The sequence below is a fragment of the Microtus pennsylvanicus genome, chromosome 6 (assembly GCF_037038515.1).
Source record: "Microtus pennsylvanicus isolate mMicPen1 chromosome 6, mMicPen1.hap1, whole genome shotgun sequence".
In the NCBI taxonomy this organism is placed as follows: Eukaryota; Metazoa; Chordata; class Mammalia; order Rodentia; family Cricetidae; genus Microtus; species Microtus pennsylvanicus.
This window is the reverse complement of record NC_134584.1, coordinates 1,919,171-1,947,071: the sequence shown is the minus strand read 5'-3', so window position 1 is coordinate 1,947,071 and position 27,901 is coordinate 1,919,171. Positions and strand designations below refer to the sequence as shown.

The following is a 27,901-nucleotide window of genomic DNA, read 5'->3' as shown; positions in this document are numbered from 1 at the left end:
TGTACCCGTGGCGCCGGCGCAGAACCTTGTAGTCTTCCTTCTCAGGCAGGCACGCACGCGCAGCGCGCCCCTGGCTCCGCCCCAGGAGGCCCCGTGCGGGAGCGCGCCCGGGCGTGCGCAGGGCGGCGGCGCGGCGGCGCGGGGACGCGCGGCGACCGTTGGCGCGGAGGGAGGAGGCTCAGCGCCGCCGCCGTTGCGCAGATCCGGGCCGCGGCCGCGGGGAGGGACGAGCGGTGACCTTCCGGAGGAGCGGGGCGCAGCGGGCCGGGACGGGGCGCCATGAACAGCGCGGGCGCCGACGAGATCGGGTGAGGACACGGGGCCGGGCCAGCCTGATAACGAGGGAGGCCGGGGAGCCGGGGCGGTAGGGCCGGCCGGGCCGGCCGGGCCGGGACTTAAGGGGAGAGCCGGGGTGCTGGGGGGCGCCCCAAAGGCACCCCAGGGATAACTGAAGGGACCCAAGGTGACAACTCACGCGTCAGAAGAACCGTAAATGATAGTGGACGGGTTAGGGGGACCCCATAGCATAACTCATCGTACTCAGAGACCCCGAAATAATAATCAGGGTATTGAGGATCCCTAAGAGGAGCCCTGGAGTCAGGAAAGCACTATAGAATAATTAGGGATGCTGAGACCCCCCCACAGGAAATCCAAGGTGCCAGTGAGACTCCAAAGGTGGACCAGGGTCCTTGGGAACACAAATATTAAATTCGTGAAGCTGAGGGACCTCCAAAGAGTAGATTATAGATCAAAGAAACCCCGTAGGATAACTCTGGGGAGTGGGGAATTGTAAAAGAAAGATTACAGGTCACGGAGACCCTGTAAAATATATTAAGGATGCTGAGAGACTCCAAAGGATAGATAAGAGGTCAGAGATTCACCCCCCACCATAAATTAGGTTATGGGTGCTGAGGGGTCCCAAAGTCTAACAAGTCAGGGAGACCCCATGGGATAACTTAGGGATACAGTAGGGTGCTGGGGATACCTATATAGAACTGCAGGGAGGTCAGGATGTTAGAGGGCTTCCTAAGTGAAGCTCTGGCGGTCAAGAAGTCTCCAGTGATAATTGTGGGAACCTCCAAATGAGAGTTCCGAGATTAGGGAGGCCGTCAAATGATAGTTCATGGAACTGATAGACACCAAAGGCTAGGTCAGGTGTTGAAGGGACCTAAGTGGATCGTGGGTGTCAGGGAGACACCCCCCCCCAAGTTCAGGAGCACCAAAGAATAGATTAGGTGTCAGGGTGCTAAGGGACCCTACACAGGAACTAGGGCTCAAGAGGGTCAAGTGGATGGATGCCAGGAAGCTCCTGTAGAAAAATTGAGGGGAATGAGGGATCCTTCCAAAGGATAGATTGGAGATAGGGGTCCCCATAAGTTGAACTATGGAGTTAGATACCAAAGGATAGATAAAGGTGCTGAAGGAACCCCAAAAAGGATCCTTGGTGCTATGGGAACCACAAGCCATAATTGCAGTTAAGGGGAGATTGTACAGGTAAGGAGTTAGGAGACTGGGGAGACCACCAGCAGTAGCCATAGGAGAGCCCAGGGCATAGCTAAAGAACTGCGGAGACCTGAAGGTAGCTGGCCAAACTAGGGGATACCAAAATGGACACCCCAAGTCAGGGAGGCCCAGAAGGATAGGTAAAGCCTCAAGGAGACTTTTTTTTTGTAAATTTCTATCTGTTGTTGTTTGTTCATAGGATAATTGAGAGGCTGGGGAGACTCCAAATGAGAGCTCAGGGTCATGGAGACACCAAGAGCTCTAGGAGCTTGGTTGGGATTCCAAAGTGGTGCTCAGGGAGGTAGAGGGGACATCAGATGATAACTTGGGGACCAAGGAGACTCCAAAGAATAGGTTAAAGTATAGGGAGACCCCAAAGGGGAACCTAGGGAGATAAGTGACTCTAAAGGATAGTCCATGGGGTCTGTGGGACCCCGGAGAGATTCTCCAGTGTGTTAGGGAGCTCATAAGAGGGAGGCTCTAAACAGTGGTTCTGGGGGGTCTGGGAACCCTGAAAGAGAAACCCAAAAGCCAGGAAGACCTTCTCACCCCTGAAACAGGCTAGGACTCTCAGAACAAGAACTCAGGGTGCTGGGGGAGTATGAAGGGAGCTTGAGTCCTGGAAGCCTTAAATAGTAGCCTGGATGGATGGGGAATCTCACATAGGCCCAAACAGTAGCTCAGAATATGGGGGCTCGGTGCAGAGTGCTAGGAGACCCAGAAATAAGACTGAAGGATTAGGGAACCACCAGAGGGAAGCTTTTAGAGCTGTAGAACCTGATGTGGGACTCGGGGAGGTCACAGAGGAGTTCAGGGACTAGGGAACCCCAGGGGCTTTGGTGGACTCTGATATCAACCAGAGCTTGAGGGGTCTAAACAAATCTTGAATTCTAAAGGGACCTGATCTAGGAGCCTGAGGTCCTTTGGGATCCTGTTTGGTACATCTTGGGTCTCACCAGTAGGCCTTATATGCTGCTCCTCAACTGCTTTGTCAATTTTCTGGCCCAAGGGTCTCTGAGTGGCATTCTGAGGCTCCCCCTACAGGCTCAGGAACTTGGCGGGTTGGTGCACATGGTCAGGCATGGTGTGGGTTCATTTTCCTACACACGTAGCTTATGCCACCTGGGTTGGGAGACAGTCTCCCACATTGTACTTTGGGGTGCTCTGGTTCCTCTCAGTCTTCCTGCGTCGTGGTTTCTTCGTGATTTCTCTGCCTCTGTAGGAAGAATCTGACTGTTCTCGGACAGGCTTCCTGGGGAGGTGGTGAACTGCCTAATGCCTTTGGTGTTGAGTGTGCTTGGCACAGAGGACTTAGGTATAGTGAGCAAGGGGTGCCCCTCTGTGGCTCTTTCCCGGGATCAGAGCTGAAGGAAGGAGGCTGCTGCACTTGGGCCCCAGCCATGAGCTTGAGCACTGTGCTGGTGCCTCTGTAGGTTTGTGGCAACCCTGCTCATAGCTTGGGCTCTGAAGGGCGTCTGTGGGCCTGGGAGGCAAGTCAGAAGTTGCTGGCTCCACCATCTGCTGCAGGCCTTTCCTGGGACAGCATAGACTTCAGGACATTGTGATGTACCAGACCCTGCTGTGCCACTGCAGCCTCGCACAGACTCACTGGGCAGTAGGATTAGGTGTTTAGACTGGACAAGCCTGGGACTCCGTGGGTCCCCAGGAAGCTACCCAGAGGGCCAGTTTGTGCTTGGTTTTGGTTCTCAGATAGGGTCTCACTACTAGCTCTGACTGTCCTGAAGTGCACTACAGTCCAGGCTGGCCTTGAACCTAAAGAGTTGGACCTGCCTCTGCCTCCTCAGTGCTGGGGGTTAAAGGTGTGTCCTGCACACCCAACCTTTGTTGATAAGTTTTAAACTTTTTTGTTTAGGTTCTGGGGACCTACCTACCCTAGGGCCTGGATCTGTGAAGAGCCAGATACTAAAATTGCAAATCAGGGTCTCCCCTCAGTTGGTTTCTGAGAAAGCATAGCAGCCGGTCATCAGCAGTGGACATCTGAGGTCCCTGATGAGCTCCTTGCTGGTAGAGCTGTTTTAGATGTGTGGAGGTCCTTCTATGCTTTCCCTATACACACTGCCCTGGATTCATTGGCCTGTTCAGCCAATCCATGTAGGTGGGTGTATTTGCTGGGAGCTCCGGGTCCTGGTAGGAGCTACCCATCCTTTCTCAAGGCCACTGCTAGCCAGGACCTGTGATGTAACTGTCCTCTCCCCAGGAGGTGGATGGAAGGTAGATAGTGGCTTCAAGACCATGTCTTGGGAAGATAGCAAAGGGACCATCCTTCACGTCACCTCAAAGTTGGGCTTGTGGATTTTTGTTTGTTTTCTGGTACAAAGCTTTGGCTGGTCTGAAACTTTGATATGTAGACCAGGCTGGCCAAAGACACAGAGAAATCCACCTGCCTGTCTTCTGAATTCTGGGATTAAAGGCGTGTACCACCATGCCTGCATTTATTTATTTATTTTTGATTTTTCAAGACAGGGTTTCTCTGTGTAGCCCTGACTGTCTGTAGAACAAGCTGGCCTCAGACTCAGAGATCCTCCTGCCTCTTCCTCCTGAGTGAATGTTGTGATCGAAGGCGTGTGCCACCACTCTCAGCCTGCATATCTTTTCAAGGTGTGTGTGTGTGTGTGCCCCTTCCAGGTTGTCAGGCATGGTGACAAGTGCCTTGATGAGACATCTGGTTGGCCCAGAGGGTTAGAATCTCTGAAGGGAGTGTAGACATGCATGCCACGTCCTGAGTCTGGTTTTCTGTATTGTGTTAAGTGGGGGAGGTTGGCCTGCTTGCTAGAGCTATCACAGGTGGCCCAGTTCAGTATGTTTCCTGAGTGTCAGGCCTATGCCCGTGTTAAGATAGAAGCTCCTAAGCCGGGCGGTGGTGGCGCACGCCTGTAATCCCAGCACTCGGGAGACAGAGGCAGGCGGATCTCTGTGAGTTCGAGGCCAGCCTGGTCTACAAAGGGAGTCCCAAGACAGGCTCCAAAGCTACAGAGAAACCCTGTCTCGAAAAACCAAAAAAAAAAAAAAAGATAGAAGCTCCTGCAGTCCCCTAGGGTGGCCCAGGTCACTCTGCTCTTCAGCTCCCACAGTGACAGACCTATGGGACAGGGTGGTGGAGAAAAATCCATCTGGTGGCTGGTGTCTGTACTGACTGCTGTACATCATGGGAAGAGTGAAAGGCAGGCACACTGGGCATGCTGGAGACAAAGTCTTCACAGGAAGACTTGGGTCTGTGTGTGGCCTGGAGGAGGGTCTGGCTGTCTTTTCTGGATGTGGATGCTGGGCATTTGAGATTGGGTTGAGTATCTTGTTTTCTTGTGGCACTACTGGCAGGTGGAATGCAGTGTCAGGGCCCAGCTCATTATTCATATTGTGTCCCATCTGAAGGCCCCCACTGTGCAGTGTCCCTGCCCTGGGGAACCAGCTGCCTGGCCCTGAACCCCGGAGGACACCCTCAGACCTCAGCCAGCAACTGCTGTAGGCTAACTGCGGTTGCTCTTTCTGGGACAATTCATTGGAGGGGTATACTTGTATTGGTCTTGGAGTACTCAGTGAAGATAAATATCTTCTCTGCCCTGGGGCTGTGTCTTGGGGTGGTTTTCGCGGGGTGGGGTGTCCTGGGCTTGCATGGTGCCTACAAGGTCCAAGGTTCTCTAGGTTCGGAGAGACTGGTGTGAGGGCAGCAGTTGGGGTGACTCTGTTGTCACTTCATTTGCAGGCCATGGCTGGACTGCCTCTGGCCAGGGCCTTTGCTCCCTGACCCCAGTTCAGGGGCTGCAGGTATTGTGTTGTGGGTGCCTGCAGTGAGCTTGACTTGTGTGTTTGAACTGGCTTCCCAAAGGCTGGTGAGAACCCATCTCTTTTCAGAGAGAGTCTCGGTGTCACCGGCTTGAGTGGCTTTGGGGAAGGGGTGGGATAGATAGGATGAGCAGGCACATGGGATGGGAGTCGTGCATGGGTGTGTAGGTGTCTGTAACACTACTATTTCTTTCGGGGGCTGCCATTGTAGGGGTTGTGGTTGTGGTTTGGGCCATGAGACAAGTGCATGCACACTGAGGGCCATCTGGGAGGGTAGAACCACCAGTAGACTTTGTTAGAAATGAGGCCCCTTAGTCACATTCTCATCCACTCCTGTCAGTGGGGGTCACATGTCCTTGTAGGTGAGTTGGGGAACCAGTCTGGGAAGGCGCAGCAGGGGGCTGCCTGACCACGAGCTGCCAGAAACCTCTAAAGGAAGTGATGGCTGCAGAATGTGGGGTGCGGGATGCCAACCATGGCAGGATGCCCATAAGTGACAAGTCCACCAGCTCCCCCTGGAGGCCCCTTGATCAGTGCTGTCACCCATAGCCTGCCTGGCAGAGTTGTGTGCGGCCTTTGCTGGCCTTTAATCTGCAATTTGCCTTCACCTTCCCTCCATAGCCAGCCTGGGTCTTAGTGGCTGCCTCCCGGGGCTCGGGGGCTGGCCAGCAGGCCCTCCCAAGGGTCTGGCTTTCCTTCCTTTCTCTCTCTTACTTGGTTAAATACTTGCCCTCCACTCCAGGCATAGAGAGTGGGTTCAGCCACAAAGGAAGTGAAACCTGCATCCTGGAGCCTTCTAGAACCTCTGTGAGTATGGGCCTGTCTCACCTGATGGGCTCTTCTGAGCAAAGCATAAAGCACAGGCCAGGAGCCCTGCTTTCCTCAGATATAGCCGGAAACAATAGCCACACCAGCAATGGGACAACTCCTAGGTTCCATCTACAATGCAGCTATGCTGGTGACATAGCTGGTTTTTCTTCTCTCTCTCTCTAAACTTGTCTGCCTTTAATCCCAGCACTTAGGAGGCAGAGGCAGGCGAATCTACAGAGCGAGTCCCAGGGCTACACAGAGAAAAACCCTGTCTCCAAAAACAAAACAAACAAACGAACAAAATCTTATTTGGTCTCCAACTTCTGATCCTTCTGCAACAGCCTCCTGTGCTGGACTTTGATGCACGCTTGGCACTCTCCCAGTACTTCAAGGGGGTGCTGGACCCACCTGACCGGTTCCTTTTCCTGGCCCAGTAGCCTCCTGCTTTGTTAGGAAGGCCTGCTGGCAGCCTGGTGTGGTCGGAGAGCTGAGCTTGCTCTGTTTTGGTTTCAGTGGGTATACCTTGCCTTTCCCAGGCTGTGGCCTGAGGAGACACGTGGTCTTATGTTAATGAGGCTGGGCCCTGAGCCACCTGCATGATTGCCCAACCTGGATCCCTTGCACAGATTTGGTCCCAGAAGGGCAGTGGGCTAGCAGCCTTGCTGCCCCCCTTCCACACTGTGAAGTGAGGGACCTGTGTGGTTACTCATGCTTTGCCATGGCTAGCACCTCTGTTATGGGACTTGGCTGTGAACAGTGCTTGGGCCACTTGAGGCTCTCATGTCTCTGGTTTCTAGCCTGGCTCTGGCGTTTCCTGCAAGGTGAGCAGGGTTATTTGTTTGTTTGTTTGGGTTTCTGTTTTGGTTTTTCGAGACAGGGTTTCTCTGTGTAACAGCCCTGGCTGTCCTGGAACTCGCTCGGTTGTTTTCAAACTCAGAGATCTGCCTACCTCTGCCTTGTTTGCTGGGAATGATGGTGGCTCTGGCTCTGTGGTCCCTTCTTGCTCAGGGACTTGCCCCAGGTGTCCTGTCTAGGGTCAGTAAGCAGAGCTACTGGGGCAGACTCTCCTGACTGCTGGACGGGGGTGGGGGAGTGGGGGAGAGTGGTTGCATGGCTCCTGAGCTAAGTGTCTCAGGTGACGGTGAGTGCTCTCTGCTGAGGCCATGGGCCATCTGATACAGTTGCTGCTGCGTCGCTCTGAGTGCAGCTGGCCTTGGAAACTGGGCCATACAGATGGGTCCCCAGGCCTTTCAGGGGCCACTGTTGTCCGTGGCTTCGTTGAGCCATGTCCTAACATCAGTCTTTCTCTAGTTGACTGTCTTTTGGGCTTATGCTGCAGCTTCTCTCCCGAAGGTGACGTGTCAGCAGAAGCTGCCTGTGGGCACAGTGGCTCTTTTCCTGGTAGACTGACTCTGACAGGGCCGTTTCTGTGCCAGCAAGGTTATTTCTTGTGTCTGCCATAGTGTGGGTGCTAGAAGTCCTCTGCTGAGCTCTGCACCCCACAGGGTGACTGAGCACATCCCTCTGCCTGTGGGCCTGCTGTGGGTGGGACACCCTAAAGGGATCAGCTGACCTGAGCCTCCTCTCCCCGCAGGAAGCTCTTCGTGGGTGGCCTGGACTGGAGCACCACTCAAGGTAGGAGCTGTGGCATCCCAACCATGGACAGTCTTGGCCCTGGTGTCTGTGTCCCACAGCAGAGCTTGCTCTGCTTCTCCAGCCCTGCCCTCCCATGCCCCGCAGTTAGTCCACACCTTGCTAGCACAAGGCAGGATGGCCTGGCATGTGAGTCTGTGTTGTCTCCTTATACCTTATGCCCTCTTCCCTAGTAGTTGGCTGCCAGGCATCTTGGGTGAGGCTGGTGCTCTCCAAAGGCGTGTCTGTGTGCGCACTTGTGTGTATTTTATGTTCGTATGTGCTGCGTCTATGCCTGAGCTAGAGACGTGTGTGCTTTTGTTCCCGCCTCTGAGCAGAGACTCTGCGCAGCTACTTTTCCCAGTATGGCGAGGTTGTGGATTGTGTCATCATGAAAGATAAAACCACCAACCAATCTCGAGGCTTCGGGTTTGTCAAGTTTAAAGACCCCAATTGTGTGGGGACAGTGCTGGCCAGCAGACCACACACCCTGGATGGCCGGAATGTGAGTGACTTCATGGGTTCTCCCCATAGTTGACTGCAGGGTTCAGGCTGCTGAAGATTGGGTGTATTAGAGGCCTGGAGGCGACAAGCTCTGGGGTGGGTACTTGCAGTAGTGGCCAATGCAATGCCCTTTGCAGAAGAATTGACTTCTTGCTGACCTCTCTGGCTTGATATTTCCTACAGATTGACCCGAAGCCATGCACACCTCGGGGGATGCAGCCAGAGCGAACGCGGCCCAAGGAGGGCTGGGTAAGGCTGGGTTGGGCTGGGTGCTTGGGTTCTACTGGAGGATGGTGGGTGGCCATGTCCTCTGCTCTGCCCCGACACAAGGGGAGTGGGATTCCAGGGGATGTTGGAGCTCTTCATCTTGGGCTGGGTACAGATTCTTACTAGTCCCGCCTAGGAGGGTGGGATGGCTCATGCCCTTAGCAGCAGGAGCCTGCCACTTGTGGTCACATGGCTGCGCATCTCGGTATTCCCTCCGTGGCAGCAGACAGCCTTCCCTTTCACATGGGCCTGCTGGACAGGCAGGAATGGTGGCTTGTGCAGGAGTCTGTGCGTACACTATGCATGGCTCCTGGGGCCTTTGCGAGTGGCTCACTTGTTTGGTGATAAGGTCTCAGCCTCTCAGGAGCTGGAATTTAAGGTGTGAGCTGCCATTCTTCGATAACTTTCAAATTTTATTTGTATTTTTTACAAATACGTGGGTATCTTGTTTGCATGTGTGTCTGTGCAATGCTTGAGTGCCTGGTGTCCAAGGAGGCCAGAAGAGGGTGTCAGATTCTCTAGAACTGGAGTTGTGATAGTTGTGAATCACTGTGTGGGTGCTCAGGGTCAGACTCGGGTCCTCTGGGAGAGCAGCCAGTGTTCCTACCCACTGAACCATCTCTCCAGCACTTTCTTAGTAAGGCATTCCCTCTGGCAGGTAGTCTTTGGGTTCCAGGTCCAGGAAATTTATGACTGCTGACAGCTTCACTCCTTCCTTTTGGGATTTCGAGACAGGGTTTCTCTGTAGCTTTGGAACCTGTCCTGTAGATCAGGCTAGCCTCCTGCCTCGGCCTCTCGAGTGCTGGGATTAAAGGCATGTGCCACCACCGCCTGGCTACCTTTTCTTTTAAGAAAGCCATTTTCCAAAAGAGTTGTAAGCCTAGCACAGCTCTGTGCTTGCTAGGCTACAGCTTTGCACACAGAGACCTCAGCAGGGGTGTCCTGCTGTGGGCACCATGGACTGGCTGGCTCTGCCTCTTGGGGTTCTGGAGGTTACACATTGAAACTTCTCAGTGTGGCCTGGCCTAGCATATGAGCTTCTTACCTGGGTCAGCCCACTGTCATTAGCACAGTGATATGCTTCCCTGAAGTCTAGTATGTCATGTAGCCCAGGCTAGCCAGGAACCAGGATCCTCCTGCTTCACCCTCCGAATGCTAGGCTGATAGGCCTATGTGACCATAGCCAGCTAAGTTTAGTCTCTTAACTCAAAGTGGTTAGGACCATGGGGACTGTACAGTCTTCACACATGGGACCACGGGGACTGTGCAGTTCTTACACATGGAACCACGGGTCCTCATGCATGGGGCTATGGTCAGGAGAGGGGGGCAGGCTATGTCCTCTGGCTGCTTTAAACTTCCCTAAGTCCCTGTATCTCCAAGTTCTCACGGCCAACTGGTACCCCTGAGACTGCCTTTGAGCTTTTTAACTTTGCCCAAATCCCCATCTGCACTGGGAGTGTAGGTCATTGATGGTCACTTTCTAGCATGTGGAAGGCGCCAGGACTGTCTCAAGCACTGGAATAAAAAAGGAAAGAAGGAAAGCTAAACCCCTGACTATCTCTACAGTGTAGGCCGTTTTCATCTCCCCCCCCCTGTTTGTTTTTTGAGATAGCCCTGGCTGTTCTGGAACTCAAAGATCCACCTGCTTCTGTGTCTCGGAGTGCTGGGATTAAAGGCGTGTGCCACCACTGCCTGACCATTTTTTTGAGACATGATCCTCTGTAGCTCTGGTTGGCCTGAAACTCACAGGGATTCCCCCTGCTTCAGACATTGCGGTGTTTTTTGTTTATTTGTTTGTTTGTTTTGTTGTTGTTGTTTTGTTTTGTTTCGTCTTTTGTGGTTGCTTTTACTGGTTCTAATTTTTTTTTTCTGTTTTGTTTTTGTTTTTGAGACAGGGTTTCTTTGTGGCTTTGGAGCCTGTCCTGGAATTAGCTCTGTAGACCAGGCTGGTCTCGAACTCACAGAGGTCCGCCTGCCTCTGCCTCTCGAGTGCTGGGGTTAAAGGCGTGCACCACCATCGCCCAGCCTGGTTCTAATTTTTTTAAATTTATTTATTATTTATACAATATTCTGTCTGCATATATGCCTGCCTACCAGAAGAAAGCACCAGACCTCATTACAGATGGTTGTGAGCCACCATGTGGTTGCTGGAAATTGAACTCAGGACCTTTGGAAGAGCAGGCAATGCTATCTCTCCAGCCCCCCTGATTCTAATTTTTAAATTACATGTATTTGCTGTATGTCTGTGGGTGTTCATGCCACAGTGTGCAGGTAGATGTCAGAGCATAGCTCGGAGCTATTTTTCTCCTTTCAGTGTTCTCCAAGGCAAAGTATGTGCTGCCAGAGAAATCATGCAGGTGCCTGTGTGCTGTGTCTCAGAGTGGTGTGCAGTTCTAGCTTGTGCTCTGCCTTAGCTGAACCAGGCACCGTCTGAGCTGGGGTGGGTGGAGGTGGGGATGGGAGGTACACACTTCCCTTTTTAAAAAAATATTTATTTATTTATTGTTCTTATGTATATGAGTACTCTATCTGCATGTATGTTTTTGTGCCAGAAGAAGGCATCGTATTTCACTATAGATGGTTGTTATCTACCGTGTGGGTGGTGGGAATTGAACTCAGGACCTCTGGAAGAGCAGCCTAGTGCTCTTAACCACTGAGCCATCTCTCAACCCCCCCTTCTTTTTCTTTTTTTTTTAAGACAGGGTTTCTCTGTAGCTTTGGAGCCTGTCCTAGAACTAGCTCTTATAGAGAGGTATATACTTTTAATCCTAGTATTATTGGAAAGCAGAGGCAGGTGGACCTCTTGACTTTACGGTCAGCCTGTTGTACATTCTCCATATTGAGTTTCAGGTAGACCAGGACTGCATGGTGAGACTCTGTCTCCATAATAACAAGTAAAAGCTGTGCAAGGGACAGAGCGAATGATCTGCGTCTGGTGTCCCAGCAGTGGACAGCCCAAGGCAGCAGAACTACCATGAGTTGAAGGCCAGCCTGTGTTACATAGTGAGACCATCTCAAAAAGAACAACAAGCTCTAGGCAGTGGTGGTGTACACTTTTAATCCCAGCACTTGGGAGGCAGAAGTAGGTGGATCTTAGTGAGTTTGAGGCCAGCCTGGTCTATAAAGCAAGTTCCAGGACAGCTGGGGCTACAGAGACGCTTTGTCTTGAAAAACAAAGACAAAAAAAAACCCAAAAAATCCAAAACAAACCCTACAAAACTATGGAAAGGGTTTTGTGGTAGCTAAGCTGTGGGGGAGCGGGCCACCAAAAGTCACTGACCCTCCTCCTCCTCGACAGCAGAAAGGACCCAGGAGCGACAGCAGCAAATCCAACAAGATCTTTGTGGGGGGCATTCCCCACAACTGCGGTGAGACGGAGCTCAGGGAGTACTTCAAGAAGTTCGGAGTGGTGAGCTCTGCGCGCTGCTCTGGCCATCCTGGGCACCTCCCCTGCCATGCCCCCACCCTTACTTCTCCCCATCAGTGTTGCCCTGGGCAATAGGGAGCTAGCTGTGGCTAGGAGGCGTGCTGCCTGTGGGGGTCAGGCAGCTGACCCTAGTGAGACCAGATCCCCTGGACACATGGACTTGTGCCCACATAGGGTTCTGATGTGGAAACCACTGGCCTCCTGGCACTATTCCACTTGAGCTCTGCCAGAGAGACTGGAGCTCCTTGTGGGGCAGATAAGACTGCAGGAGCCTGAGCTGCTAGGCATTGTACGGAGGTGTGATCGGGCAGGCTTGACAGTAACCTGGGGACCCTGAGAATGCTTATTACTCTGGGGTGGTGTGTGTCCATCAGGCAGGGCAGGGCATGGCACAGGAAGACTGCCTGGTGTCTCCCAGACCTCGTCCCTCCTGGGCTATGCAACCAGGATCACAGCTGCCTCTCATTTGCCTGGTGCCCTGGGACCTCCTGGAACTGGGGCTGAATAGCTCTGTGGTGCCTGCATCATCCACCCTTTGTCCGCAGGTCACCGAGGTAGTCATGATCTATGATGCAGAGAAGCAGCGACCTCGAGGTAAGAACTGAACCTGTTCATCCTGACCCATGTCCTCCCCTCAGATGGCAAACTATCTCGCCCTAGACAGGCCAGGGTCGGATGCTACACAGCCAGTGCCATTGGGCCACATGCCAGACAGATCCATGCTTCCCATTCATATCACACTCTGTCCCCGCTTCCCTGTGGGATGGATGTTCTGACCACTTCACATGAATACCAACACACCGTCTGGTTTTAAAGGGCTCCGAACACGGGCTTCTAAGCCCTCATTTGTTCTCGTTGCCCGCGTCTGACTGAGCACTGCCTAGCTCTAGCCAGGCTAAGCAACACCCCTAGACTCTTGCCCTCACTGCCTGCACTCATTCCATGCTGGCCAGGGAGCAGGTGACACCCTCGCTCTCTAGCTCTTCTTTTGTTTTTGTGGCTGTTTGTCTCCCACATTTTTGGTTCAGTGTCTATTTTGGGCCATAGTGCTCCACGGTACAGGACCTCCACCTCCCCCAGCCCTCGTGCCTTGCACTCCCTCAGCTCACACGGTCTCCATTCACCTGTCCCCTCAGCAAAGGCGCCCATGGCGCCACCACTCGGGAGCATAGTTTGCCATTTGAGCCTCCTCCACTCGTCCAGGACGCACTGCTCACTCGTGTGGTTTAGCTGTTAAGTCTTAGTCTTAATTTACGGTAGACATACATGCTTAATGACGTACGTAGTATCATAGAATACGGTACCGTTAAGTAAGCTGTCTCCTCTCTCTGTGATTGTCTGTGATTAACGATGTCTCTCTAGATCTCTCTCCAGGTGCTAAGTTAAGTCACACAGGTACAGGCCCGCCCGCAGTCAGAGGACGGAGCGGCTTTGCTCCCGTGGGGTGTAAACGAAGTTTCAGTGTGTTTGTCCCGCTGCTGCCTCTGACACAGCGTTGTAGACAGCCTGCCCCGGCTTCTCCCCCACGACCCACGGCCTCTTGCACTGTGCCTGGACCCAGCCAGCCCGGTGGCTTCAGACACTCCCGCCGTTTGAGAGAATGTCAACTTTTCAAATGTCTTCATCACTATGTTGTGTTCCAAATGCCTCCTCTGACTTTGTGAAGCCTCGGTGTGCGGGACTCTAAGGGCAGCTCCTAGGCGCTCCCGCCCATGGCTGGCACAGCTGCCGCCACCCTCCTGCCACCCTCACCTGGCCTGGCCAGACCCAGCTAGTGTTGCTGGCCTGTGCTGGAGGGGCAGCAGGAGCTGGGCCAAGAGCTTTGGGGCTGGCATGTGGGCCTGTGTCCCTGGGGGCTTGGAAGTGTCCCAGTGGGTGGCAGCTAGCAGTGGTTGGGTTAGCAGGGTCCTATAGCACCTCTTCTCCTTCTTGGCTTTGCTGGCTCCTCCAGGATCTTGGTGGGTCTCAGTGTTCCTCTTCCTTCCTGTTCCGTGTCTGCTGACTTCAGATAGCAGGCCATCTTGTCCTTGCAGATCTCTTGGTCCCCAAGCACCCTGTCTGTAGTCCCTTTACTCTCCTCTGTCCTCTGTCCCTGGTCTCGTCTCTTCAGCCTCCAGCTCCTATAAACTCTACCTTTACCGTTCCATCTGGCTTCTCTCGTGCCCTGACACTGTCTGTATAGGACAGCAGGAGCCCCTAGCCCCATCTGCCCTCCTCTCCCATGTCACCTCTGTCCCTCAGCCACATTTTCCTGTCTCCATCTCTTTCCCCCCCGTGTCCACATAGGGCTGTTTCCCTGTTTGAGCTGCAGTGTCCCATCTGACTGTCCCAAGCCACTCCTTCCCAGCTCTCTGTCCTGCCCAGGGTCCCTAGTCACTCATCCTTCTGCCTCTGCTGTGAAGTTCTCTTGGAGCCTTTGGCCCTTCTGTCTTGAGCCTCCTACACCCTTTGTTCCCTGAGGTCTCTGGGCCTGAGCGCCGCTTGAGATGCTAGCGCCAAAGGCCCTGTCCTTCCTGCCCCTAGCCGGGTGACCGCGCTTGCCCAGACCAACCAAACTTCGTTTATACTGCCACTTTCTTGTGTTTGGGAAATGCTAAATTTTTTTTCCTTTGAAATTTTTTTTCTTTTTTTTTTTATTTTTTCTTTTTTTCTTTTTTTCCTTTTTTTTTTTTTAATGACACCATGCCTCTTGCTGTTGCTGCTGACAGCAGAATTTGACCTGCTGGAACCCGTTGTGGCCTGTATCTTTGTGTATTACCTGTATTTACCTATATCATATGTGCGTAGAGGAGTAGGACTGTTAGACACAGGACTCCGCGGCTTAGCCAACAGTGTTGGGTAAGCCTGGCGAGGCGCTATAGGAACTTCACTCGGTACCGCCTAGAACAGCGGGGGCTGCTGTGAGCACTAGCTGCGAAGCCAATTGCAAACCTTGGGGGAGAAGCTGGGTTTCAGAAAAACCAGAGCACACCACATGTCCTCCATTGCCTCCCAGGCACCCCGATTCCCGTGGCCACACTCAGCCCGGAGAAGGGTGAATGTCACCCATTGTCCCCAGTCCCATGTGGGCCATGGCCCCTCTGCACACAGGCTTTGTCTGAAACCCAGTTCGACCCCGTGGCCGCCCTGATACTGTTCATCATCCTGTTTTGTGTCACACGCCCTGCTACCTTGATTCACTCTTCGTCGTTGGCTAGGTTTTGGATTTATTACTTTCGAGGACGAACAATCAGTGGACCAGGCTGTCAACATGCATTTTCACGACATCATGGGCAAAAAAGTGTGTAGTTGTAGTTTTATTTTACCTTAAGACCAAGCCAAGCCTTAGGCAATGAGGGGTTTCACTGGAAAGTGGGTACTCCCCAGCAGGACATCTGGAGCACTGCCCCTGGATGGGGGGATGGGATAGAGGTTGGGGCCCTGGGAGGTGGGCCGCCTTCAGTGAGACCCTAGTGTTGCCTCAGGCTCGGTTTCCATGACCACTCCTTCAGATGTGGCCCAGCCCCTTGTGTAACAGTGACCTTAATGTGATGAGCAGGGACCTCCACAGGCCGAGGTCCAGCTCCAAACTGAGCGTACTGAAACATCCTGAAGGATTGGTTTTCTATTGGGTCACTTACTGTGAAACTCCGGGACCAGCCACATGCTCTGATAGCACTTAACCACGTGCAGTCAAGTGACCTTTGGTGTTCCATCTTCATACTGTGTTGCTGCCAGAGTAGGCAGGGCGGGCCCAGGGCCTCCCAAGATCCCAGGCCTCGGAGCTCTCTAGCCGCATGCTCAGGGTTTCGTCCAGCCCTCATGAAGGCTACTCTAGCCACCTTAGCATGCATGATTGCCCTGGCTATGTCTGGCCCTAGCTCTGAGACTAGATCTACCTGCCACTCCTGTGGCTTCCTGTGCTAGAACCAAGGACAGAGGGACAGGGACATCTCTTGTTCTGGGACCGTGCAGCAGCCCAGGTTGTGGCCTACAGGCTCTGTTCATCCTGGATAGACACTGATGACATGGGACAGCCCTGTTCTGACACCCCAGCATGCAGCCTGGAGGGCAGAGGGGCTGTCTGTGTGACTGTGGTTGAGGGTCCCGGGACAGTTGCAGTTTAGAGAGGACTGTGCAGTGCCACCCTACCCTCAGGTCCCTTCCCTTAAGACCCCAGTTGACCTTTACTGGTCGCTGCAGCCCCTGGCAGACTCCAGGTGCCTGGAGCTGGGCCTGCATGGTGTTTAAACTCCAGACTGAGCAGATGCAGCCCAAGTTCCTCCAGCCTTGGGCACACACTGCTCTGTAAGCGGGACAAGTCCCCGGGGGCTGCAGGGACTCGTTAACTCCGAGCTCTGATCCTGCTCTCACTGCCTCAGCTTACGGCATCTGCTGCCCACCAAGTTCCCACCACTGGGACCACCTTTGGGTGCTGGAGGGGGTGAGGGTGGGGCTGTGCTGAGTGCTCCTTCCTGCCCTAGGACCCTGCCAGAGCCTCTGGGCCTAGCCCTGGTGACAGGCAGCCTGGGTAGGGCTGTTGAGTCATCAGTGAGCCCTCAGAAGGGAGTGAGGTCCCCTTGCAGCCTGGCTAAGTAGGTCAGACATCAGCTTCTGCTAGGGTCCCTATCTGCTCTCCCTGCTGAGCCAGGACTGGGCTGCTGCCAAACACAGTATGAAGGTTGCTTACTGATCCCTATGTCCATTTTATTGCATGTTTGTTGACTTTTTGTTAGCTGTACCGTAAGGCTCTTACATCCATCCCCTCTGACATTCCTCTGAGTTAACTGAGATTCTTTAAGCATTAGCCTGGGGAAGGTAAGTCTTTATCTTCCACTAGACATTTTAAATAATTGAATCAAAGCCAGCGTGTTTCTCAGGTATGCAAGGGGGGCGGCGGGTGGAAGGAGAATGCCTCTTGTAAGCGGGGTACCCCTCAGTGCCCCTCCTTGGCTGTCTCCCGAGGGTTCTTGGTCTCCTGCTGCTTGCAGTGGGGGGCACAGGGCATCTTCCAGATGCATCCGCTGTACCTGAGAAACATTTTTTATACAAAGAAATTAAAGAGCAAACCTTTTTTTTCTTTTTTTTTTTCCTTTTTTTTTTAAAGAAAGAAACCTACTGGCCTAAGTAAGCTTTATATTAAGTACTCACTTTAAGTCATAAGGTGTTAAGTGTAGTCATAAGTCACCATGGGTGTCTGAAGGGCAGGGGTACCACTGTGACTTCTCCCTAAAGTGTACTTGATTTATTTAGGTGGAGGTTAAACGAGCTGAACCTCGGGACAGCAAAAGCCAAGCACCAGGACAGCCAGGAGCCAGCCAGTGGGGCAGCCGCGTGGCACCCAGTGCAGCCAACGGCTGGGCAGGACAGCCCCCCCCCACATGGCAGCAAGGTTATGGCCCACAAGGTAAGGCTGGGGCTCCACTGAGACACAGGCCTGGTTTTGTCCCTACTAGGGCATCCTGGAAGTGGTTGCTGCCTCCCTGTCCCATAGTGGTGGGACTAGCCCCACCGTGGAAGCTGCTGCCCACGAGCTCAGGCTACAGGAAGGCTCGAGGGCTGGTAGGCACCTGAGGTGGTTGTCGAGTTGTCCTTTGAGGGCCATGGGGCGTCATTTTGGCCAAGTGCGTCACTACTTCTGCCTAGTTCCTAGCTGGCAGCAATAAACACAGGAGCCTGGCAGTAGCTGCCTGGGGTACCCAAGTGTACAGAGGGCCCCTCTATTTTCTAGAATTTTCCTATTTGACCTAGGTAGAACATGAAACTTTTTTCCCCTTGGTGCTAGAACTCAAGTCACAGGCTAAATTGTTGCTTACTGCTGACCATAGCCAGCGGGGCAATTTCCTTCTTGAACTTTCCAGCTTTCCTGCTTCAGTCTCAAAGGGCCAGGAAGACAGGCATCCACCAACCATCCCACCAAACCTCTGTGTGGGTGATGCAGGCCCCTGGCCACCCTGTGTTCTCTCCTGAGGGCCTGCAGGTGGTTCATCCCCTCTACTGCTAAGTGTGTGCAGCCTCCCAGTGCCTGGCCACAGTGCCCGTTGGCAGTGGTGTGGGGAGGCCTTCATCTGGAAGACTCTAGCTGGTATTGCCAGGATTGGATCACTGTGTCTGGGTGCTGAACACCAAGGGACTCCGTCTATGGTGTTTTCCTTATTGTTCTTAGAAGAGTAACTTTTGGAAGAATTTGCTCTGGCTGACATTTTGAGGCACAGGGCTATCCTGGCAGAGCAGGCATGGTAATGGGCTGTAAGTGGAGAACCGTGAACCTAGTGTTTGGCTCCTGCTCCTTTCTTATTGGGTCAGCACCCCAGCCATGGACGGACTTCCCTCCTTTCTCACTCTGGACAAACTTGTGCACATGCCTAGGCTTTTCTGGGCAGCTTCCTTTGGCAGACTAACGCCTTCTTTTTTGTTTTCTGTCTAGGAATGTGGGTGCCAGCAGGACAGGCCATTGGTGAGTCAAGTGTAAGGGGTCAGGTGCACACCGTAGAATTGTCACTGTGTGTGCACTGGGGACTAATGCTGGGAGGAGACTATGGATTTGACTTGGATCTGGACTGTCCCAGGCGGCCCACCTGGCCTATCCTTACCCACTCTGTTTTGCAGGTGGCTACGGCCCACCTCCTGCGGGCAGAGGAGCCCCACCCCCGCCCCCACCCTTCACATCCTACATTGTATCTACACCGCCTGGAGGCTTCCCCCCACCACAGGGCTTCCCACAGGGCTATGGCGCCCCGCCACAATTCAGTGAGTGCTACCCCAACATGCCAGCTGTCACCCCATCCTGCTGGGTAGAGTGGCCACACTCTGCATTTGTCTCCCACGGCTGGCTGAGTTCATGGGAAGTTTCTTGCATGCAGGCTTGGGCCAGTGGTGTCTAGGGACTGGGCAGTCAGTGTGTGGTAGAACTCTGGAAAGGAGCTGACCCAGGCCATCCCTGTTATTCCCAGTAGGCATTTACTAATGAGACCAACAGCCCACATTGCCCTAGGCAGAACAGTTGGCCTGGGGCCAGCTTGCCTGTCCAGCCTGGCCTGGACCTGGAAGATGGAGCCAGCTCAGGCCTACCTCCTGAGCAGACTGATGGCGTGATCGCAGCAGTTGTTTTCTTTGTGGTGCTGGGGTGGAGGCTGGGACCTCTTGGAGCTAGGCAGGCATTCAGCAAGGAGCTGCACCCTGGCTCTGGTGATGGCTAGCTGTAGCATCCTGCCTGCGTACAGTCTAGCCTGGTGCTCTAGTCTCAGTCTGCCCTGCTGAGATGTCTGCTAGTGTTCTTGGTGGCCACTCGGACCCGTACTCAGGTCTGCAGCTGTTCCAGCTGTTCATGCCTTTCTCTCTGATCCCTACAGGTTTTGGCTATGGGCCTCCGCCCCCACCTCCTGATCAGTTCGCCCCTCCAGGGGTCCCTCCTCCACCTGCTACCCCAGGAGCTGCCCCACTGGCCTTCCCGCCACCTCCGTCTCAGGCAGCCCCTGACATGAGCAAACCCCCAACAGCCCAGCCGGACTTCCCCTATGGTCAGTATGGTAAGTGGGTGTGGCTGGCCGCTCCCAGGATGGGCAGGAGCAGGAGAGGTCACCAGACTGGATTCTGGGATGCTGTACTCCATTTTATATCTCTGTGGGGCTATGGGCTCCCAGAAGTCTGTTGAGCCCTGCCTTGGTCAGGGTTACCCTGGGCTCTACCTTCTGTAGCTGTCTTCTGGAAGAGCCTCTTTGGTGCAGTCACCAAAGCAGTCTCTGGTGTGTGGGCAGTCGGGGTGGCCTCACTTGAGTGCCGTGTGTGCACCTGTGGGCCCAGCGCCAGAGCCAGCCTTGCCTTGGTCAGGTGGGATGAGTGACCCAGCAATGGCAGGGAGTGGCCAGTTTCTGCACTGTCAGCTTCTTGTGGCACTGGGACCTTCTGGTGGGTGACTCAGGTGCCTGTGGAAGGTGGCTTTGACCTGCTTCAGCCTGTCTCACCCCGGTATAGGTGCCCCCTTCTCACCAGGCTTCTGTGCTGTACACAAGTGGGCTTCTGTCCTGGGTTCGAATCCACACTCTTACACAGGCTAGGCATGTGTTACTTGGAGTGACAGCCTCAGACTTAGCTTTGTGTTGTGTGTGCATGCATGTACCATGGCATGTCTGGGCAGTAGGGCTACCTTGGAGTTGGTTCTCTTATCAAGTGTTTAGGAATGGAGCTCGCATCGTCGGGTTGGGCAGCAAACACCTCACTGCGGTGTTGCCCTCCCTCCTCCCTTGGGTTTTTGTTTGTTTGTTTGTTTTTTGAGGTAAGAGTTTCCCTTTTACCCTACTAGCACAGGTTGGCCTTGAACTCAACCACACCCAGGTTCGTGGGCTGTTTTTGTTTTTTGTTTGGTGGTTTTGTTTTGTTTTGAGACAGGTCTCAACTAAGTAGCCTGGCTGGTAAACTCAGAGACATGTACCTGCCTCCCAAGAGCTGGAATTGAAAGTATATACCTCTGCTCCTTTTTTTTTTTTTTTCTCCTGAGACAGGGTTTCTCTGTGGCTTTGGAACCTGTCCTGGAACTAGCTCTGTAGACCAGGCTGGTCTCGAACTCACAGAGATCCGCCTGCCTCTGCCTCTCCAGTGCTGGGATTAAAGGCGTGCGCCACCACCGCCCAGCCTCTGCTCCTGTTTTTATAGAAGGAAATTTTCTTTTTAAGAATTATTTGCTGTGTGTTTGGGTGAGTTTATGTGTACCACATGAGGCCAGAAAGAGCCATCCTCTCTGAAAACTGGAGTTGGTTACAGCGTGGACTGTGCCCCTGCTCTGGCCTGCTTGGGTCACACAGCTGACCCCTGGAGCGAGAGCTGCTGTGCTGTGGCCAAGGACTGTGCCTGCTAGCTGAGCTCTGAGCCAGGTCTCCAGGTTGCTTTCACTTGCCTGTTGTGGGGGAGGTGTGGCCTTCCTCCTACTTCCTCTGTCTCTGGGCATTTAAGGTCAACCATCCACAGGCCAGAGCCAGTGGTGCCTGGGTCCTGCTTGCTGCTGCCCTGGATGGAGTGGCCTGCATGAAGGTGGCTTTGCACACTGGCCACGCAGGCAGGAAATGGTGTCATCCCCATTGAGCCAGGAGCTTGGCTTAAAGGGTTCTTGGGAGGGTAGGCTGGACAAACTGCGCTGTCCTGGTTCTGACACACTGTCAGTTCAGGTTGTGTCTGCTCTGTGGGCCTAATTATGTTTCTTTTCTTTTTTTGTTTTTTGTTTTGGTCTTTCGAGACAGGGTTTCTCTGTAGCTTTGGAGCCTGTCCTGGAACTAGCTCTTGTAGACCAGGTTGACCTCACACTCACAGAGATGCGCCTGCCTCTGCCTCCTGAGTACTGGGAGGTGGCGCTACCATCGCCTGGGGAGAGGGCCTGAGCATTCTTTGAGTGCCCCAGTTCTGACTTCACGTGTGGGGTGCATCGGGACTGGGTGATAGGCCACCCTCAGACCCCAGGATTGAACATCCAGCCCCCCCTCTCCTTGCGACAGGGATGGATGCTCTGGAAGAAGCATGGGGCGGGTCTCTGTCCCCTGATCCTAGGCTAAGCAGCCTCTCTCCCAGCAGGTTACGGGCAGGACTTGAGTGGCTTCAGCCAGGGCTTCTCGGACCCCAGCCAGCAGCCACCCTCCTATGGGGGCCCCTCGGTGCCGGGCTCAGGGGGTCCCCCTGCTGGTGGCAGCGGCTTCGGACGCGGGCAGAACCACAACGTGCAGGGCTTCCACCCCTACCGGCGCTAGTGCAGGATCCGGAACTGGTGAACTCGTGACAATCACACACTCGGAGCAAAATAAACGACCACTCGACCTGGGGGGGGGGGGGCTGCGAAGGCCGCATCTGGACTGAGGTTTTAAATATATTTCTTTTCTCTGACCCATCAGCACAATAAAAACACGTCACTGGTTCAACAACAGGGTTTAAAAAACGCCTTCAGCTTTAATTCAGAATTTCAGGTTTCTTTTTCTTTTTTCTTTTTTTTTTCTTTTTGAGATTATTTTCCTGAGCCTTTTGTTTTACCGTATATTGTAAACTTTTATGTTAAAGAAAAAATATACATTTACAAATTGTGAGATTTTTAAGAGAAATTTTCTACGATGTATACTGGCTTATTTTTTAATTTAAAGCAGGGTTCGGGTGCGGGAAGTGGGGGCCCTAGCTCCCGCCGGCGCGGGCTGGGGCACGGGCATAGACTACTGCGTGCATTTGGTTTTTTGTTCATTCCTTGCTTTGAGCGGCTTGTGTGGCTGTAGGTGCCACAGGGCTCCTGGCCCAGGTGGCAGTGCTGACGTCACAGGTGGCCTGAGCCCCACACGGGTGGCAGGCATGGCCTTGCTGGAGGTCCCTCAGCCGGGCTCAGGTTCCCATTGACCAGTTTGACCCAGTTTGAATAAAGCAGCGTGTTTGGATCAGAACTTGAGTGGTGTCTGCTGTGTCTGTAACTCTGGCTTGTTTCCCTCTGTCCTTCTCTGTGCGCTTTGGAGGGCCCGTGAGTACCAGTTGACAGGACCTGCCCCATTAAAGGTAAGTGCAGAATGCAGGAGACAGGGTTGGTTACTTGGAGTCCCATTTTTGGCCTTGATGTGACATCCACCACAATTTATTTTGGTGTGGGGAGGGGCTTATACCAAGGTGTGCTTGTGGAGGTCAGAGGGCATGTCAGAGCTTGCTGGGTTCTTCATCTGTGAGAAGTGCATTACTCTCTGAACTTTTTTACTGGCCCTAAGTTTATCTTCCCTTAATGTGTGTCAGTCTGCCCTCTGCATACAGTGCATACAGTCCCACAATGGCCTGGGATTGGAGTTAGAGATGGCTGAGAGCCTCCTTGTGGGTGGTGAGAATTGAACCCAGGTCTTCTAGAAGTGCACCAGGTGCTACCGCTGGGCTGTCTCTCCACACCCTTAAGTACACCTTTAAAAGAAATATGAAGCCGGGCGGTGGTGGTGCACGCCTTTAATCCCAGCACCTGGGAGGCAGAGGCAGGCAGACGTCTGAATTCCATTCAAAGCCAACCTGGGTGAGACCCTGTCTCAAAGGAACTAGGTAGTGCTATATAGGAGGTTCCTCAGTTAAGAGCAGTTGTCCCTCTTTTACTTTTTTTTTTCCAAATATTTATTTATTATTTATACAGTATTCTGTCTGCTTGTATCACTGCAGGCCAGAAGAGGGCACCAGACCTCATTACAGATGGTTGTGAGCCACCATGTGGTTGCTGGGAATTGAACTCAGGACCTTTGGAAGAGCAGGCAGTGCTCTTAACCACTGAGCCATCTCTCCAGCCCCAGTTGTCCCTCTTGTAGAGGGACCCAGGTTCAATCCTCAGCACCCACATGGCTAGCTCACAACCATCCATAACTTCCTGGGGGGGGGGATTTTTGGGCCTTTTGGGTCCTGTGGTTACCACACACAGGTGGTGCGGAGATGTCCATGCGACAGAACACCCACACATACAAGATAAAGATTAAGCTAAGTGGCAGGTGATCATGGTGCAGGCCTTGACTCCCAGCAGTGGCAGGTGGATCTGTAAGTTCGAGGCCAGCCTGGTCTACAGAGCGAGAGTTCCAGGACAGCCAGGGCTACACAGAGAAACCCTGTCTCAAATAACAAATCTGTCTGTGGCTGAAGGGTGCGGGGGGGGGGGGGGCTGGAGAGATGACTCAGTGGTTAAGAGAACTGGCTGCTCTTCCAGAAGTCCAGAGTTCAATTCCCAGCAACCACATGACAGATCACAACCATATGTAATGAGATCTGGTGCCCTCTTCTGGCCAGCAGGTGTGTCTTCAGCTCCAGGTGATGTGGCCCCAGGGCCAGCATTCCCGTACACTAACACGTGTGCACACACACCCTGTACATAAAGTGATTAAATATCCAGGAAAGACCCTGTCACAGCATAGTTAGGCAGGGCTTGGGGTGCAGGCCCATTTCCACGGACTCCATGTCAACCACACCATGGTCCCCTTGTCTTACTGTCACTGTACCCAGGCTGGCATCTCCCATCCCTGCTTGTTCTTTACACAGGTGTGCTTGTTCTTGTTTCCTACAGTTACCTGCTCCTTTTATGTTAATTGTAGATTCTTTTGTTTTTTGTTTTGTGACGTGGTTTCTTGGAACTCATTCTGTAGACCGGGCTGACTTGGAACTCAAGAGATCGACCTGCTTCTAGCTCTCAGGTGCTGGGATTAAAGGCGTGTGCCACCAAAACTGTTTTAGGCAGGGTCTCTCAGTCAAACCCAGAAGAGGCTAATTTTTCTAATCATGCTTGCCAACTTGCTGTGGGGAGTCTGGCTCCACCTCCCAGGAGGAGTTGCAGGCAGCCTCCAAGCTCACGCTGAACGTTGCCTTAGCAGGGGCCCTAAGCACTAAAGTATCTCCCCTGCCTGACCTAGAACTCAGAGATCCACCTGCCTCCGTCGAGTGCTGGGATAATAGGTGTGTGCCTATTTGTCTTAAGGCAGGGTTTCACAGATGGGGCGGTGGTGGTGCACGCCTTTAATTCTGGGTTTGACTGAGAGACCCTGCCCCCCCCAACTGCCTTCAAACCTGCAGGACTAAGTAGGTGGGACAAAGGGTATTGGTCACCCCCCAGGGCTAGTTCCCTTTGTTTTGCTAACAGTCCTGGCCGTGCACTAAGCCAGTAGTTTACTTTGGATTTAAGTTTTATTTAAATGTGGGAGTTGTGAGAGAAGCCAGAGTCCTGCCCTCCGTCAAATACGTCGCAGAGTATGCACCTGAGAGCGGCTCCCTCAGCCTTGGAGGCTGACAGAAGGATCCTGAGTATGAAGCCTGCTAGTATGGAGTGAGGGGGGTTCCCCCTCCCCACAGGATGTCTTTCTGCAGCCCTGGCTGTCCTGTCTGCCTTCTGTATGATGGCGTTAAAGGCACATGCCATCATGCCTGACTGAGGGCCAACACTAAAAACAGCCCTCCCTTTTGTAGCTGGTGGCATGGTGGGTGGGACAGACCACTCTAGAAGTGGGGACAGGACTACCAGAAGGGAAACTTGGTATACACCTGCCAAGATGGGTTCTATAGGTCAGCAGGAAGGTAGACCTGAGTCTCAGTAGTTTACTCTGAAGCAATAAATACCTGGTCGCAGGAAGAACCAGAAGCAGATTACCTGAACACCACCCAAGAGCAGAACATTCAAAGGAAATGCCTAATGTTCCAACCGCTGTAGATAGGACCACCTGCCAGCACACAGTCAACAGGACACCCCAGACAAATGTCAACCAATCAGGGGTCCTGAACCTCAGAAACCCCTCGCCCCCACCTTTACTACTATAAAACCCTATTCTAACTGAGCTCGGGGCTCTCCCTTTATTCCAATACGCGGAACACATGGAGAGACGGAGTTTGCAAACTTATATAAAATAAAGGCTCTTTGCTTTTACATACGGGACTCGGTCTCTTTGTTGGTTTTGGGGGGACTTTGCGGATTTGGGCGTAACAAAAGGTCATTCTCAATACATATCAGCTTTGAGGCCAGCCTGAGCTACATGAGACGCTGTCCAAAACAGAAAAGAAGTAGGTGGGGAGATGGCTCACTGGGTGACCTGAAGTCAACTCTCGGGATTTACGTGGTGGAAAGAGAGAACTCGTTCCTCTGCCTTGTCCCCTGACCAGCACAGTCTCTCACACATTCCACGCAAGTGAAAACAAACAAAGCCGGGCGGTGGTGGCGCACACCTTTAATCCCAGCATCCTGGAGGCAGAGGCAGGCGGATACACAGAGAAACCCTGCCTTGAAAAAGCAAGATAAACAAATAAATGAAAATACAAAGTCAAGCAGGAGGATTGCCATGAGTTAGAGAGCACCGGGACTCCTTGAGAACTTGTACATGTGAGAGACAGAGAGAGGGAAAGAAAGAAAAGAGCGGCAGATAGACTACAACAAAACAAAACCCCAAATGGAACCACACCCCTTTGGCGCGGGCTGGCAGCAGGGGGCGACGGAGAGTCTCTGGGAAAGCGGAAGCGGCGTGCGGCTGGGGGCGTGGCCTTCCGGCGGAGCTCGCAATAACTGCGCAGTCGCAGCCATCACTTCCTTTTCCGAGTCGCCGCCAAGATGGTGAGTACGCGGGCTCGGCGTTCTCCGTGTTGGTGTATCGGGCGCCATCCGCCCGGGGACGGGGGTCACAGGCCTCAGGGGCGCTGATCGGGGTCTCCGGGGCCCGCTAACCCCGACTCGCGCTCATGCAGGCCGAAGTGGAGCAGAAGAAGAAGCGGACCTTCCGCAAGTTCACCTACCGCGGCGTGGACCTGGACCAGCTGCTGGACATGTCCTAGTAAGCGGCGCGGCGCCTTCGGCAGCCGGAGTGACGCTCGGGTCCACTGTGGAGGGGTGTGCGCCCGGGGAGGGTCCCCAGCGCCGGCCCTGAGCCGCCCCGGCCCTTTTCCCCACAGTGAGCAGCTGATGCAGCTCTACAGCGCCAGGCAGAGGCGACGCCTCAACCGCGGCCTGCGGCGGAAGCAGCACTCGCTGCTCAAGCGCCTGAGAAAGGCCAAGAAGGAGGCGCCGCCCATGGAGAAGCCCGAGGTGGTGAAGACCCACCTGCGGGACATGATCATCCTGCCCGAGATGGTGGGGAGCATGGTGGGCGTGTACAACGGCAAGACCTTCAACCAGGTGGAGATCAAGGTGAGCACAGGAGGGGTGCTCGGGGCAGCGGTGGGGCGGCTCCTCCCTCCCGGCCGCTCACACTCCGCTCACCCTCACCTGCAGCCGGAGATGATCGGCCACTACCTGGGCGAGTTCTCCATCACCTACAAGCCTGTGAAACACGGCCGGCCTGGCATCGGTGCCACCCACTCCTCACGCTTCATCCCCCTCAAGTAGCTGTGGCCAATAAAGACTCATGTTCAGTCCTCGGAGTCCGCTTTCTTCTGGGGCTCCTGGGGGGCGGGGTATCCTCCCCGGTTCCGGGGCTCGTCTAAGCTGCCCAGCGTTCAGGACTGCCTTGTTGGGCACAACACAAGCTGCAGAGTGAGCAGGATGGCTGGGGGTGCGTGGGGAAGCGGGGACCACAAGAGAGTGAGCAGGAACTGAGATGAGTGCTGCCGGGAGAGCAGGGTCTCCTGGAGAGCGGCGTGGGAGGTGGCAGAGGGCCCAAGGGGTTCTGACAGACGCTGTGAGTGGAGGGACTCCTGAGCGCTGGTTAAAGGCATGCACTTGCTGGCTTAGCAGCAGCCAGCCACATAACCTCAGTTTACTGGAGACTCCAGCTGCCCACTGTGCCCACGAAGGCTGAAGAGTTGGGGATCACCTGGAGTCCTCAGCAAGAGCAGCATGAGCTACCTGCCCGCAGCGGCACCAGGGACTCTTGGGTGTGTGGGAGAGGGGCATCCCAGGCCTGGCCCCTCCTCCTTGGAGGCAGGCTACCTCGCCTGCCTCCCAGTTCAGATCCTGGCAGAGGCCAGTCCCGTCTTTACAGCGTTACTTCCCATATCCATTTCTCTGTCTACGTCTGCGCCAGCCCCTCTGCCACGTCTCTCCGTCACTCGGGGTCGCCTGGATCAAAGGAACAAAACCTCAACCTTGTCTCGGTCTCCGAGTGTACCACATCTGACCACCTGACTTTTACCTATTTTGTTTATTGAGACGGTTTCTCTGTAGCCTGAATATTCAGGAACTGTGTAGAGCAGACTGGCCTCGAACTCCCCGATCCACCTGCCTCTGCCTCCACCACCCAGTGGACTTTTAGCTCGGTTTTTGCTAAGTAGTCAAAGACCGGGGGTTCAGACCTGTTTGTCCATTTTACAGGGTCAAGCTGTAGTATGTGTTCCGCGTTTATACATGGCGGGCTCAGCAGCTCGGACAGTGTCCCCATTCAGCCCGCCCCTCCCACAGCTCTCAGAGTGGCACCCAGCAAATGTTGAATGACTTTGTCCACACACGGGTGCAGAGTGTCCCAGCCACAGGGTGGCGCTTTCTAGCTTCACCCCACATCTCGGTTCTTTTAATTACTGCCCCTTGGACTGTTTCTAATA

The 27,901-nt window shown here is 53.8% G+C and overlaps 2 protein-coding genes across 7 annotated transcripts; both read left to right on the top strand.

The window, feature by feature from the left end:
- The first annotated feature begins 139 nt into the window (after positions 1 to 139).
- On the top strand, positions 140 to 22,329 carry Dazap1 (DAZ associated protein 1). 6 transcript variants are annotated; one of them, XM_075975513.1, is made up of 12 exons: positions 140 to 308; positions 7,709 to 7,749; positions 8,085 to 8,251; positions 8,434 to 8,499; positions 11,819 to 11,926; positions 12,490 to 12,538; positions 15,142 to 15,224; positions 17,177 to 17,330; positions 18,351 to 18,380; positions 18,533 to 18,673; positions 19,276 to 19,452; positions 21,485 to 22,329. In XM_075975513.1, the coding sequence occupies exons 1-12, from the start codon at positions 280 to 282 to the stop codon at positions 21,655 to 21,657; spliced, it is 1,218 nt and encodes a 405-aa protein (XP_075831628.1). In that variant the 5' UTR covers positions 140 to 279; the 3' UTR covers positions 21,658 to 22,329. The 6 variants fall into 6 exon arrangements, with proteins under 6 accessions (XP_075831628.1, XP_075831627.1, XP_075831626.1 ...); XM_075975512.1 differs by having other exon boundaries at positions 21,482 to 22,329; XM_075975511.1 differs by having other exon boundaries at positions 11,816 to 11,926.
- Positions 22,330 to 25,965: 3,636 nt separating this feature from the next.
- Positions 25,966 to 26,779, top strand: Rps15 (ribosomal protein S15). The gene is made up of 3 exons (XM_075975509.1): positions 25,966 to 26,199; positions 26,318 to 26,552; positions 26,637 to 26,779. Exons 1-3 carry the CDS (start codon positions 26,108 to 26,110, stop codon positions 26,748 to 26,750), a joined length of 441 nt encoding a protein of 146 aa, XP_075831624.1. The 5' UTR covers positions 25,966 to 26,107; the 3' UTR covers positions 26,751 to 26,779.
- The last annotated feature ends 1,122 nt before the right edge of the window (positions 26,780 to 27,901 follow it).